This window comes from Neolamprologus brichardi, chromosome 16 (assembly GCF_056152115.1).
Source record: "Neolamprologus brichardi isolate AB-2024 chromosome 16, ASM5615211v1, whole genome shotgun sequence".
Lineage (NCBI taxonomy): Eukaryota > Metazoa > Chordata > Actinopteri > Cichliformes > Cichlidae > Neolamprologus > Neolamprologus brichardi.
The window spans coordinates 13960916-13976289 of record NC_142119.1 but is presented as its reverse complement, the minus strand read 5'-3'; the positions used below and the strand labels follow the sequence as shown (position 1 = coordinate 13976289).

At 39.4% G+C, this 15374-nt stretch overlaps 3 protein-coding genes and 1 pseudogene across 4 annotated transcripts; 3 read left to right on the top strand and 1 right to left on the bottom strand.

Annotated features, from left to right (window-relative positions):
- Nucleotides 1–34: 34 nt before the first annotated feature.
- LOC102799479 (gamma-crystallin M3-like) lies at nt 35–959 on the bottom strand. Its single transcript, XM_006805789.1, has 3 exons — nt 936–959; nt 550–789; nt 35–358 (listed from the first exon to the last, which is right to left on the bottom strand). Exons 1-3 carry the CDS (start codon nt 942–944, stop codon nt 83–85), a joined length of 525 nt encoding a protein of 174 aa, XP_006805852.1. The 5' UTR covers nt 945–959; the 3' UTR covers nt 35–82.
- Nucleotides 960–2849: 1890 nt separating this feature from the next.
- On the top strand, nt 2850–4220 carry LOC102799178 (gamma-crystallin M2-like; annotated as a pseudogene). The gene is made up of 3 exons (XR_015716556.1): nt 2850–2869; nt 2993–3235; nt 3617–4220. The product of XR_015716556.1 is annotated as a gamma-crystallin M2-like (transcript).
- Nucleotides 4221–6221: 2001 nt separating this feature from the next.
- Nucleotides 6222–6990, top strand: LOC102798881 (gamma-crystallin S-1-like). The gene is made up of 3 exons (XM_006805787.2): nt 6222–6233; nt 6362–6604; nt 6679–6990. Exons 1-3 carry the CDS (start codon nt 6225–6227, stop codon nt 6949–6951), a joined length of 525 nt encoding a protein of 174 aa, XP_006805850.1. The 5' UTR covers nt 6222–6224; the 3' UTR covers nt 6952–6990.
- Nucleotides 6991–8311: 1321 nt separating this feature from the next.
- Nucleotides 8312–9849, top strand: LOC102798585 (gamma-crystallin M2-like). Its single transcript, XM_006805786.2, has 3 exons — nt 8312–8431; nt 8518–8760; nt 9506–9849. The coding sequence occupies exons 1-3, from the start codon at nt 8414–8416 to the stop codon at nt 9776–9778; spliced, it is 534 nt and encodes a 177-aa protein (XP_006805849.1). The 5' UTR covers nt 8312–8413; the 3' UTR covers nt 9779–9849.
- The last annotated feature ends 5525 nt before the right edge of the window (nt 9850–15374 follow it).

The following is a 15374-nucleotide window of genomic DNA, read 5'->3' as shown; positions in this document are numbered from 1 at the left end:
CGTACATCACAAATCTACTCAATATCACATGGCATTAGTTTAATCTTTGACTTTATTATTCAGCGCATTATTTTCCTTTGCATCAACAGGAATCCATTATACGTCTAGCAGAGCTGAGCCTCATGCCACTATATCCGATATCTCTCATGCTCCTGTACTCTCCAGGTCTCAGGTAGACCATCCTGCCTCTGTAGTGGGGCTGTTCGTACATCAGCCAGTGGCCATCTATCACATTGCAGGACTGGCAGTCAGACAGGCTGTAGCGGTCCATGATGTTGTCACAGTCGTCCATCAGCTCGTGATTCGGGCCCTGGAAGTTCTCCCTCTCATAGATCCTCATCCTGTAAGAGCCTCGGTGCTGTTAGTTAAAGGAGGAGAGGAAACGTTGGGCCGTTAAAGGCTACAGTGAAATGTTGCTGATATCAGATTTGCAGACTTAGTGTGTGAAAAGCAGTTTCATCAGCTCAACAATATCATAGTTTCTAATATCATATAAACTATGATATTATATGAACTAGACATGTTTTCCTTGTTGTAATCCCCGAGTACCTGAGGAATTAATCGGCAGGATCGGATAGAGTCACTCATGCCAAAAGACATGTAATCCGAGTACTCGCCCCTCCTCAGAAAATACTGGTTCCCCATGTAGTTGGGGCGATCGTAGACCATGAAGCAGCCGTTCTCCACCCTGCAGGAGTTGCAGCGGCTCAGGTAGGAGGACATGTCAGAGCAGTCGCTCATGCACTCATAGGAGCGACCCTGGAAGTTCCTGTCCTCGTAGAAGATGATCTGTGGAAACGAAAGAAAAAACTTTACAAAATTGATTTAAAAAAGATGTCAGAGCTGACCTTCTCTTTTATTTCTCTCCATTGTTCATCTGCAGAGTTTGTCTTAAATTTGAAAAGTGCTTGTTTTCTGGTCTGCTCTCTGCATACCTTGCCCATGTTTGATGTTCTGTATTTGTGGGAAACTGTCCAACAACCTGTGGCTGCCAGACAGCTTTTATACTTGATACGCGCTGTAACAGGGTTTTGTCATTCAAATTATCTGGAAGCTGATGAATAAGCAGCTCTGCGATCGCTGTTAATTTCATTTGTGCCATCACGATCCAGAACAAAGGGAGGGGAAGTGGATGGAAGACACAAGGCCGGAGAGGAGGGAGGAGAACAGAGCTACAGTTTCTACATGTCTTCACACAAATCTTCATTTGGTCACATTTAACCTGTGTGTTTGGCTTAATTGTTGTACTTGGATGTATCAATTCAGACCATAGGTTTACTTTACTGCATCTGCAAAAAATTGTATTTGCAATCGTAATGCCATGAAATGCAACACGTCTGTTTAAAGAAAAAAACAAAAACAAAACAAAACACACACACCCCTCCCCCATTAGTTTTGCAGGTCCTGTGATGAAGTGCCTACAAGCTGCATTCTTTCTAATGGTCAGCAAGGGACAACTATATGGTGGCAAAATCAAGTCTATCAAGTCAATCTATCTATCTATCTGCAGTGGGGGAAATCAATATTTCCCCCACTGCAGATGCATTTGGTTTTGAGAATACCAACCAAAGATCTAATATTTTGTTTTTCTCTGGCTTTTTCCCAGCTGTGTCTCCATGAGAATCTGTGAGTCATCCTTTGTCTATGTTTTGGAGAAAAGGAAAACAAACTGAAAATGCCAATACTTTGATGAACAGATTAGTATGACATACAGACAGCACAGGGTGAGGGTTGGGTAATAGATCACGACTGATCAATTATGGTCTATACCTCACAAGGTTAAAGAGATTTGGGAAAAAGAGCAAGAATGGAAATTAAAGAAGTCAGCGAATTTCTGCATTTGCTTTGAGTAAAACGTTTTTCAGTGTACAATGTATACAATGCATTATATAAGAAATGCAGAAAACCAAAAGAATTTACAATTAAGTGTGTCGCTGGCAGTAATGATGGCTTTAACGTAGAGTGTTTAGTGTGTATTTAATCATTTTTAACTAGTTTAATGACTGTTTAGCATTTTTATGTAACTTTTGTATGTATTTAAACATACACAAAATCATCAGACTACTGAATTAAATGTAACTAAAATAAAAACCAAATTAAGTTTAACTCTATTTAATATGTACTATAATCAGAAACCATGCCCATCATGGAGCATCCTAAGCCAACAGTGACCTGTAATTACCAACCTTTTTGATCGCTCATCAAAGTAAATAACAGAATATTTAGTGGATATTATGTCCAATAGTACCACTGTTTATACAAGTCATATTATAGAAGATATTTAAACTTTAATTTGGCAGTCTGTGGGAGCGCACTTGTTGTAAGACTAAGGTAATTTACAGGTGAAAACATCTTTAGATTAGCGTGCAAAATACATAAATCACTGACAAGAACAAGACAAAAATGGATATAAATTAGTGACAAAAGCAGATCCTATTTTCAGTGTTAAATACAGCCAACAGTCATCCAAAACTAAATAACTGCCTTGCTTCTTCTTGCCCTCATGATAAAATGCATTAGTTATCTCATCCTGCAAAAAACAAACTGTAAATGTGGATAAATAACCAAATGATTTCCAGGTGTACAAAAAGAGTGCTGACCGAGACTAAGAATTCAGTGGAAAAAAAACAACACATTTATCATCAAGTAGTAGTACTTTTACATGTCACATTTGGCACGTCTTTGATATGACGCTATCACATGTAGACAAAGGGAAATCAAACTTGACCAAACCATTTTGCTGATATGCAAATCAAGGTAATTTAGATGACAATAGCTTTCCCTCATCTGCACATTCTACTTTTCAATATAAGCCACAACACAGCTGCAGCTGGATGGCAGGCAAGCAATATCAGTAACAATGGTGAAGGTAAGGAACAAATGCTATTTGAGTGAATAGAGTGCAAACTATCGTCTGTCTTATTTGCATAAGAAGTCAAAGTATTCTAGTGTTGTAAAATACTGAGTAATTTTTGTATATTCATCTATCCAGATTGCGTTCTTTGAAGACAAGAACTTCCAAGGCTGTAGTCATGAGTGCAGTACTGACAGTCCTGACCTGACCTCATATTTTAGTCGCTGCAATTCCATTAAGGTGGATAGTGGGTGCTGGGTGCTGTATGAGCATCCCAACTACACAGGCTCCCAGTACATCCTGAGCCCGGGTGAATACCCCGATCACCAGCATTGGATGGGATTCAACGATAGCATCAAGTCATGTCGTTCAATTAAAAACGTAAGGCGGTAGACACTAACATTCATTCTTTAGAACTGATTTGCCTTTTTAATGTAACAGCTCTGACAATATCATAATGTGACCCAGTTTCTCCAAGGTTCAATAGGCCTATTCTAACAAGTTGTAGAGGAGTGCTTGGCTACAGCAAAATACCACAGAGTGCACCAACCAAGCAGTAATCAGTCAAAGACCAACAGACAAAAAGGAGAGATAAAAGGCTCATGATTTGGCAGCTGGGTGCTTTATGCCCGTGCCAATGCACATCAATTATTTAAGGAAAGTGGGAAAACAGCCAAGAAACCCATATGTAGTTTTGAGTTCAAAGTATTATTATTTAATGCGAAACACCAACTTGATTTTGTGAGATTTGACTTGCTACAGGTTTATGGAAAATCCTGGAAGATCAGATTCTACGACAAGCAGGATTTTGGAGGCCAGGCAGCTGAGTGTGTCAAAGACTGCCCATCAGTTTATGAGACCTTCAAGTTTCGGGAATTGCGCTCCTGCGTAGTGATGGATGGTACATGGGTCCTGTATGAGCAACCAGACTACCATATGGACACCAGTATTTCCTGGAACGTGGAGAGTACCCCAACTATACAGACTGGGGTGCCAACTCCCCTGCTGCAGGATCCTTCCGAATGGTCACAGAACTCTAGAGCAGCAGCACCAAAGTAGGGTTCTGCAGCTTGTGAAAAAATTATCCAAGCCAACAATGTTCTTAATCTGACAGACAAGGATCAAGCTGCAGGACTCTGTATTCTAGAACATTGCTTGGTTGTTGTTGGTTGTCTTGCTGATAAGACAACCAACAGAGTCTTAATACCATGGAAGTCTTGTAACCTTTAAATAAGTTCTAGAACTCTTGAAGAAGATCCGGAAGTTCCTCCCTCCAACACTGTTTTTCCCTCCTATACCCTGTACTTCTTTCCAGCACTCCAAGTGCTATACTTAAATGAATAAATACACTTCTTACTCATAACAATTCAGCCTCTGTTGCTTCTTATTACATTACCTGTTATGTCAGCTGCTTTTAGTCTCTTCTTCATCTTCTTTAAACCTTTTTTGAAGTTGCTTAAGTCAATCCAGAGGTCAAGTTATATATATGCATAATCAGATGAGAAAAAACAAGTAAATTTAACAACAGGAAGATGAAAGTTCTTTTACAAACCCATAAAAGTTAAACATTTTCAAATAATGCATGTTGCTGAGTGAAATAATGGCTGCACAAAGTTAAAGACCCTCTTGCAAAGTTGTAGTTTTTACGTTTCCACTCTATGGCTCAGTACAAATATGTAAAATAAGATATAAAACGATGATATAGTGTTTATTTTCATATGATCATTTTAGAAAAGTGTATGTACACTTTTTTGCATAAGCACTGATACACTGTGTTTATTACACTCTTTGGTACACACTATATCACTCTGTGGTTACTGAACTTTACTAAACATATTAACTGAGTATAACATTAGCTTCATTTTTAGGCATCCTGCAGTATTTAGGTTTATGACGAAAATAACAGAAAAATGCATTTTCAGATGGCCATTTTCAACTGTAAAATCAAAAAATCAATAATCACTGTACCAATATAGAACCTATACTATGAATAGGGCTAAACTTAAAATGACTGTTTTTACATTGATAAAATGCATCATAATTGAATTTCTTAACTTCCATTACATAACTTAACCATCACATTGCAAGTGACCTGTTCTGGGTTAGGTTACATTTTGTCTTCTTACATATTTGGAATAGAATAATGGATAGTACACCCGTAGTATAAAGGGAAGAACTCCATCTAAGAGAGTTGATTTGAAGCTATTTCTATTTCAAAGACACACCCTAAGCTGCTGGCTGGTCATTGGTGGATGTTAACAGGTTATAATGATCTTGTAAGGTTATGAACTTACTAAAACATTGCTGTAATGTTCTCATATTTGTTAGTGTTGGTTTTAGCAAATTCCCTGATTGGGAACTTGACTCAAAATACTCTACTTTTATATGTTTTTTCTTTTTTTGATTTTTATTATTTGTGAGTCCAGTGGTCCCTCGCTATAACGTGGTTCACCTTTCGCGGCCTCGCTGTTTCATGAATTTTCTGTGTCCAAATTTACTTTATTTATTTATTTATTTTTACAGCGCATTGTGTTCTGCGTCCTGATTGGCTGTAGACTTTTGTCAATCAATCTTGTGCCATATCTCCTGTACAGTACAGAATGCTTTCAGCTTGTCAAATATACATAAATCTGTATATTTGAAATGGCTGTACTGTATGTTTGTAAGTTTTCTCCCTAACAAACACAACAATGTCAACGAAACATCGTCACCTGCAGGAGCCGTTGGTTTCATTATATAACACTGGACTTATTTTTCTACAAGGTTTGAACTTTGAGAGTGTTTAAACAAGAGAGAAAAGTGAAAATGTTCATGCCTCTCTGAGAAATGTGTATAAAGTGTGTAGTGAGGGGTTTTACAGCCTTAAAACATCTATAATAACTGTAAAAAATAAAGTTCGGTTCTTGTGGGTTATTTTTAGAATGATAAATGAGGGACCTCTGTACACCAGTTCAGTTAATGTTTTATCATTCAAGGATACACATACACTACTTGTTTCGATTGATGATGATTGCATGTAGATAATAATACAAAACAAAAAAGGTTAAAAAAAGGATCATAGATTTTATTTGAACTCAAACTTTCATAATCAACAGCTTAACAAAAGCTTTACATAAAACTGCACACACACATTTATAGCTGTGCTTCAAATCTGTTTAGACCAAGCAGGTTTAGATTCTTGGCACTGCTAAACAATCATTGTGTTCGGAAAAGCAATTCAGTGAGTAAGAACAATAGGCAGATTCTAGACGAATATTTGAATTGTAATAATGGTTACAGGCACTGCTAACCATGCATTTGGTAGTATTGTCTCTGCCATGTATAAAGAGTACTACGTTGGTAACTTAGTGTAGTATTTTAGGCTCGACAGATGGAGAAGGTGAGAATTTACAGCATTCATAGACGATCTAATTGGGCTCTAAATTTAGTGCTGTAGATATTTTAGTTAACACAGATTCAGATTGAATTCAATGCGAGTAAAATTCTGTATAATTCTGCTCTTTCTAGATTGTGTTTTTTGAAGATCAGGACTTCAAAGGAAAGTCCTATGACTGCAAAGGGGACTCAGCAAACCTGCATGGTTACATCCGCCGATGCAATTCAGTGAAAGTAGAAGGTGGCTGGTGGGTTCTGTACGAGCGCAACAACTTCACCGGCTACCAATATGTCATTGGTCCAGGAAAGTACAATAATTACGGCTCCTGGATGGGATTCAATGACTGTGTAAGATCCTGCAGGATCATCAGAAATGTAAGTCTCTGCCTAGAAGTGATCAGTAGAAAAACACGTCACACGTCAAACTGACCACATTTCTTTACTTTCAGCCCAAAGGGCCCTACAAGCTGATGCTGTATGAACGACTTAACTTTATTGGCCAATCTCTGGAGCTGACAGAAAGCATAAAGTCAGTCCAGGACAAATGGCTCCGGCAAGAAGTCCAGTCCTGCAAGGTTCTAGAGGGGACCTGGGTGTTCTTTGAACACCCCAACTTCAGCGGCCGTCAGTACCTGCTGGAGAAAGGGGAGTACCACCACTGCTCAGAGTGGGGAGCTCTGAAAGCAGTTGTAGGCTCCATCAGAAGAATCATACAGGCTTAAAATGTGACCTGTTAATCAAATATATTGTTTTAATTTGAATGTGTCATTGCACTTGTCTCTTCTTGTGAATACATTAAGGGGAGATCGCATGATCTCAATCTTTTCACCACAAGTTAGAAGAAATGAAAATATATATTCTCTCAAATGTTGTATTGCTCCTAATTCTACATGTAGCTGTACATCATAACACTATAAATCTTCACTTGTTTTGGCTACATGGCCGATTTTGGCTGGCTGTAGCCACAACTTCTAATATGCAGGCTTCCCTCACTGATATAAATATTGTGATATTTAGGGTTTGTTTTTTTTAGAATATCAAAGATTCACAGAATCTTTTCTCATTTATTTGTAGCAATAACAATCAGATCTGCCAGCCAATGCAGAGACATACATGAAATCTTTCTCTTCCTCTATTCAGATTACTGCCCCCCAATCAACAGTGAAAGAAATGATCAAAAGGTAAAACCTTTACCTCGCTTTTATTATTATTGGTGACCCATCTAGGCATAAGATTAGGTGCAGGCTTTGGTTTAAGTTGATGCATTTTTATATAACCTGCTTGGAACACGTTTAGGCTGAGGGTTGACTTTTGTTTTAGCCACGTGCTAAAAAGGTAAAAACCCAAAAGATGTTATATTTCCAATGAAATCGTATACAGTTTGGCACTGACATCGTTTTAAACAGCTAAAAATGACCTGAATGAAGTTAAGAGGTTGTGATTTAAATGTGGATATCAAGATGTCAATATATTAACTGTACTACAAAAACAAAAAGCACAAACAAATCCTCACATTTGGAAGGCTAGAAATATAAAATGTCTAATGAAAAAGTCAAAAATTAGCACAGCTAATAATCAGACTTTATGAGTAATTCCAAATTATCCACTACAAATTGGAATTGAGTCATTGAAGAAAAACAGCCCTGCACTTCTGCACTCTTGGAGTCACAAATTATGCTGTAAACAAACCCAGCAGATGATATAACTCTAGAATAATCCACCACGTCTGGCAGAGCTCATGCGATAGCTGTCAGCTGACTTTGTACCAAGGTGGGGTTGCTGATGGAGGGTGGAGCATCACCTGTCCACTCCACTCAAGCCTAGTTAAAGCCAGTATCATGTTGCTATGTGGCCACAAGCCAACTTTACAGCATCAGGTGCAGCTGCAGCAGCTTTGCAGCAGACACTTTAATTGGATCAATAAATTGTTTCTGGAAACGGGCTTTGACAGATCAAAAGGTCAGCCACTGTAAACACTGTATAAAGCTAAAACAAATGCAGCATCAGCCATTGTGCTGATGTAGATGCTGAGGCAATTAAAATAACAATGATGCCCCTGGCAGTGCATTTCAGTGTGCCCACATACACAGCATATATAAATCTGGACCAAGGCTGTAGGCAATAATGTCTATGTAAAAGGTGGGATAAACAAACGGTGCTCAAAAATTGGTGTGAGGGCCAAACATGGACCGTGTGGGAAAGGTAGGAGGACAAACATTATCTGATTTAAAGATTCAACTGCAGCAGCACCTCGAGCATGAAGTGTGAATATGCATATCCATTCACAGATCGTGTTTTATGAAGACAGAAACTTCCAAGGTCGCTATTATGAGTGCAGCAGTGACTGTCCAGAGCTGAACGCCCATTTCAGTCACTGCAACTCTATCCGCGTGGAGAGTGGGTCCTGGGTACTCTACGAGAGGCCTAACTACATGGGCTACCAGTACATACTGACCAGGGGGGAGTATGCACATTATCAGAGCTGGATGGGCTACAATGACAGCATCAGGTCATGTCGGATCATACGGAACGTGAGTGGAATTAATTAGTCTATAGTAACTTTTCACCTCATGTCATGAGTGTGATAGTTTAACTGTCTATTCCAGATGTTACATTTATTGACAATGAAAACCCCAGTTAGTCTTCACTTAGGTTCAGGTTTTAATCAGTTTTATGACAAATTAGACGGAAGAGCTTAGAAATGATAAATGATTTATATTCCAAGATCAATGTCGGATATTTACTAGTGTCTTTTTCAAATAGATTTTTTAAATGCATACTGCATCCACATGGCTGTAGATGCCACTTAGCACTGTTGCCTCACAGCAAGAAGGTCCTGAGTTAAATTCCACCATCAGGCTGGGGTCTTTCTGTGTGGATTTTGGATGTTCTTGGCGGTACTCCGGCTTTCTCCCACAGTCCAAAGACATGCAGTTAGTGGGGATAGGTTAAGTGGAAACTCTAAATTGTCCATAGGTGTGAATGTGAGTGCGAATGGTTGTCTGTGTCTATGTGTTAGCCCTGCGACAGACTGGCGACCTGTCCAGGGTGTACCCTGCTTCTCGCCCTAAGACAGCTGGGATCAATCCTCTACTTTGTTTCACCCATCAGTTTCCCTGATGTGCACCCAATAGCAATGTTACTTTGAAAACTAAGAAAAAAATCAGTAGAGTATAATCACAACTTCATGATATGCAAAATCAGAGACATGTCACATCTGTGAGGTAAAACACAAATGGTTTTACCACTCAGACTGAACTGATGTTTGCATTACAGACCTCTGGTGCATTCAGGGTCCGTGTTTATGAGCGTCCTGACTTCAGCGGTCAGATGTTGGACTGCACTGAAGATGAGAACAACCTGCCCGACCGCTGGCACCACCGCGAGGTTCACTCTGCCCAAGTGCAGGATGGCGCCTGGGTCTTCTACGAGCTTTCCAACTATCATGGACGCCAGTATCTCCTGGGAAGAGGAGAGTACCGCCGCTTCAATGAGTGGGCTGCCATGAGTCCCAATGTGGGGTCTTTCCGCCGTGTCCATGACATGTAGACAGTCTATCGCATGTTTTCAGTCTATCTCATGTTCTTTGCACATTTAATAAAAAAAAATTGTGCTCAGTATGTGTATCCCTTCATGCTTATGAGTGCTGGAAAGTGTAAAATGATTTTCAAACCCTCCTCTTTCCTGATGAAAGACAGCATGATTTATTAAACTTTAAAATTCTTCTAATTCTTCTTTCACTCGTAATGCCCTCTTTACTCCATCCACGACCTGATCTAAGCTTTTCCTCAAGCAATACAGATTAATGACATCATTACCAAATGAATATGAACAATTTTATGAATATTGTAGGATGGAGTGGGTGGGGATGGGTGTCGGGATGACTTGTGAAAGAAGGACAGCTACAAGATGAAAATGAGACTTTCTGTAATGTATAGTTTGGAGATGGTGGCACTGGAGTCGTTAGGCTGTCAGAGTTGAATATGCTGAGGCTTTCTCTGGGAGTGACCAGCTCAGGCTGAACAGATGGGAACATGTACAGAAGGATAGTGGGCATATTGGACAAAAGATATAAAATATTGAGTTGCCAGGCAGGAGGAAAAGAGGAAGATGTCAGAGAGGATTCATGAATGTCATGAAGGAAGACGTGGAGAGGGTTGGTGTGACAGAAAAGGATGTTAAGCACTGGGCGAGATAGAGGCAGATGTGGCGACCGCTGAACAGTGCAGCTAAAAGAAGAGGAAATGCTTATAGTAACCAATACGGCTGCTCTAATATTCTCATAAACATAACAGAACAGCTAATGAAGAGATGCAGAGAAGTATTAACAAAGATTCAATAACATTAGTGCCGTGACTCAGTGTTAGAAAGTGTTTATTTGCATTTTTTCCCCACATTTTTTAACGTGTTGATTGGAACAGAGACTTATTTTATTTCTCAATCAGTCATCATTAAGGAATCCGTGGATTTATGGAGATGCTGTTGACTGAATGTGGGGATATTTCCTGCAGCTGGGAATTTTAAAAAGTAACCTAGGAGTTGAGATATATTACATAGTGACGTGCGATACCACTGATTTCCTGTCCGATCTAAAACCAAGTAAAATTCAGGGTGGTATCAGCGATACTGATCCGATACCGAACCTGTACAAAAACTTTTTTTTTTTACTGTATCTTTTATTGCATCTCAAATTATAGCTTCATAATGATTACAGAACGTCAGATTACTTGTTCTTATCACTTAATGATGCAGAATTATCATATTGAAAGCTGAAGTTGTGTGCCATTTGAGCATGTTGCCTGGCTGCAGCACTAAAGGACTCCGTGAGAGATGTCTGTCTCGCCCTAGCAGCATCTGTCCCTCTCCTCTTCAGTTCGCCTCAACATATGCTCGTCATATTCTGTGATATGATTTACTCTGAGGTGTTTGACAAGGTTAGTGGTATTGCCACAACACCTCACTTTCTTGCCACATGTATCGCAAACTGCATCTTGGCTGTTTGTGGAGGTAAAATACGTCCACACATGACTCCGTTTACGCTCAGCCATTGTTGTGCGTGTGCACGCCAGGGGCTGCTACACATTTATACAGCCGTATTTCACACATGACCATTAAAGGCGGAAGAGGAAGTAGTTCCTTCCAATGTAGACAATCCGAATGATATAGTTTCTTTCCACTCTATAAACTACAAATTTACCCTAAATTACTAAAATATCGATATTTTAATATGAGAATCGATTCTAGAGCATAAATGACTGGTATCGGAGGAATCAATATTTCAGTATCGATCCGCACATCACTAATATTATATTAACTATTAGACATTTTTAAGCATTTGCGCTGCATTCTAATGGTGTAAACCACATGCGTCTAACTCCAGGCCTCGAGGGCCGGTGTCCTGCAGATTTTAGATGTGTCCATGATCCAACACAGCTGATTTAAATGGATAAATGACCTCCTCAACATGTCTTGAAGTTCTCCAGAGGCCTGGTAATGAGCTAATCATTTTATTCAGGTGTGTTGACCCAGAGTGAGATCTAAAACCTGCAGGACACTGGCCCTCGAGGCCTGGAGTCCGACACCCCTGGTGTATACTATTCGAAGAGTTCAACTTGACAGGAACAATAGTCCTTTATTACCTCTTTAATGTCTCGGTGCAAATATGTGTTCAGTCATTATTTCGTGCTTCCTATTTTCATCGAATCAAATGAAATAAATGAAATAAATGTTGCCATGTATGTAGTTTAGATGTTAAAGGGTTAACTCGGCTAAGTTTGGCTAAATGTTAGTAAAAGAGCAGCTTACAGGCATCACAGCATGGACAGAAGAAAACAGTACATAAGGAAGGTAATAATGTTAAGGATGGCAAAGTAAGCACACGGTCACATCTTGCTCGAGTGAGAACAACAGGTGTTTTAAAGGGTGCCTGTATCCCACCCTGCTGTGTCCTAATGTCAGTGCAGGTGGTGCTGCAGTGTGACACCCAGCAGACAGGACTCCAACAAGGAGGTCACAGGGCTCACCTAAACCTGTGGACAAAGAGGAACAGCCTGCTGATGACTCAGTAGGATTTGCCAGTAAGAGCTTGAAGCACACCAGCTGCTGTTAGTGCTGACGCTTGCTGGAACAACACTGTGACCGCAGCAACACAAAGGGAGCCCAGCCAGCATGTTCTCCTAGCTGGGGTTATTCACCTCTAAAGCCTCTTTGTTTATGGTGACCCTTCATGTCCTGACTGGATAGGACAGCGAGAGAGAGAGAGCGATAGAGGGATAGAGGGATAGAGAGAGAGCATGAGAGAGAGAAAGTGCACCCTCTTATGGATCGTGTGGGGAGCAGCAGTCTGGGTCTGTCTGTTTCTCCATTTGCATCATTACAACAAACTTTCAGAAAGGATTTATGTTTAATTATTAGTGAAGGCTCCGTTTCTATTTCAGTTCCAGTAGAGCGTCCTCTACACAGCTCTATAAAGAGAGAATAGCTATAGTGTGTCAGAGAAGGGATTTGCACAGAAATCATTCTCTGTAATGGAGCAGGGAATGATTTCAGTACCGATTTTTATGATTCAGAAAGCTTTTGTTATTATGTATAACTATAAATTATATGGGTGGATAAGACAGACGTACGAATAACCACCCAGTAAACTTTTATCGGTCATACAATTGCATTAAAATGCTTGAAAATGCAGCAATAGCACAAGAATAAAACAAAAAATAATAAATAAATACATAAGAACAGTGAATAAATTAATACATTAAAATAAAAAACTGTGAAGAAATAAATAAATTAATGCTTTTAGAAATAAGACATCTAGATCTAGACAGACCCAGAAAACTGCAAAATGCATTTATAATAACTGTGTGCATGTATTTACAAAATGCAGAGAAAAAAAGGATATGCAGATAACAACGTCATCAAGAACTGAATATATGTTCCCTTCTTGACGCGTGTAATTGGCTGTAAAATATGAAAGTGGCGATTTCATAAACACAAAACATCAACGACACAATCAACAACACAGAAGGCAAGAATAACTGTATTGGAAAATTGATGCATTTAATGTGTTCACAATTGTAATAAAAATAGAGATCTCAATGGTATCAATCCATCCCAGTCCTTCACAGTCCAGCTGAGGGTAAGATCATGAAGACTCTGGTGGAGATTTTCTGTAGATTTTGCAGGAATTAGCTGTTGTAGCTAACGGGGTACACTCATCTGGATCATGTGCATACTCCTGTTTTATTGTAGTTTCTGGAGAGTACAGCACTTACAACAGCTTTAGTCCTAAAAGATTTTGGCTGAAGGACCCCCGAGCTGCCTGTTTCCTCCAGCTCTGGTGTTTACAAGTCGACGGCTGTGATTTGTCTCAGGAGCTGAGAGGAATCATGCTAATCTTGGGAAAAGAATGCAGTTTCTGGCTGCAAGAGTTACCTTGTATGGCAACAATGAAAAAGGTCAAGGTGGGAGAGAAAACACAGGATAGATGGAGAGAAATCCAGCTGTATTAAACAGGGATAAGAATAGCAATGAAAAAGTTCATTTTAAAAATGAGCACAGCTACTCTGGTGGTATCACTGCTTACTATGTTTTTTCCCAGCAGTACTCCTAATAGGCTGTTTAAAAAGTTGGCAAGCTGCTGTTAGAAGGCTGTGATACAGTGGTAATAACAACCATCACTGTTTCATGCAAAATGCCTGGGCACAAAAATGACATGCAATTAATAATGCAGCACTAATGTTTGTGGTCAGAGAAATTTGTCAAATTACACTGGAGTTGAGACAGTGATTACACTTAACATTCACAAATGACTATAAGGCAATCAGTTCACAGTTTAGCACCAGTTTAGACAAAACAGTGCTCACTGGGTGGGGGAATGTGAGGTGGATGAGTAACTTGTGAGATAACAGTCCTCCGTCCCCATACACCTCATTCAGGACTTATTTTGTGCAGACACCACTGTTATAAATGAGACATAATATCCAGGTGACAGGTGTTTCTCTACTGCCGCTCCGAGACTTTGGAACAGTCTTCCCTCTTTTATAAATTTCTCTTCCTCTTTGGAAATCTTCAAATCAAAATTGAAGACCAACCTATTTTCAAAGGCTAAGAGTCTGCCTCTGTGTGTCTATATATATGTGGATGTCTTACAATGTTTTTTATCTTACCTATTTTAATTTTTTTTTATTTGATTATATTATCCCTCTGTTCAGCACTTTGGCCGACACTTGATGTCTTTTAAATGTGCTATATACATAAAGTTGACTTGACTTTCAACTCTTTGCTAATTTGGTTCCTAATGCGTCCCATGAAACTCTATGAAAATTGGGTAAAAAGAGCTAAATTATTATACAATGGTTGGGACAGGTGGTTCTCTATTACTCAATGTATGATTCCTCATGTCCCTTGAAGTTGTGCAGTTATCATTTCTAATGAAGCTTCATATTTATGTGTCAATTAAGTGTGTTTCTGCAGTGGAACCATAGCTTTGGAAGTTTATGTCATAGGAAACACTGAGTAACATAACAACAACACCAGAAAGAACCTGAAAATCAAAAAGCTATGTTTAATATTGCAAATAACTTATTTGATATGCACACTTTGAAAACCCTGTATAAGAAATGAAAACATAATAAGCCAACTTGCTGTAAAAAGTGGCATGTACTGTATAGGGGAGGGTAATTTAAAGGCGATGCTAAAATGGCTTCTGGCTTGTGCTGTAGACAGACGAGATATATTTGCTTTCGGTCTCCTGTCACCCTCATGTCCTCTGAGATGCCCACTACTGAGAGGTCGTGTCTCTGCGATGTGGCTGAGAGCCCATGACACCCTCGGCAAGCCAATAACTTCACAGTTTCCATCCCACAGCAGCCACTGAAGCAAACACATGGACTTTTGTTAACACCTTGTCAGCATGCACCTGGCACTCATGCAGACCTGCTGGGACCTTAATTTGGATTTAGCCTCTATGCAGGCTCAGGCAAAATGATCCCAATTTGAGCTGCTTCCTAAAATGTTATTCTTCATAATTTCTTATTCTACCTTATCTTGATCAGTAGTAGATGAATGGTGCTTTGCAGGAGATGCAGTTTTTATGTATTTCGCATGTTGTTTTATTACATTACTGCTTGACCTTTTAGCCACTTAC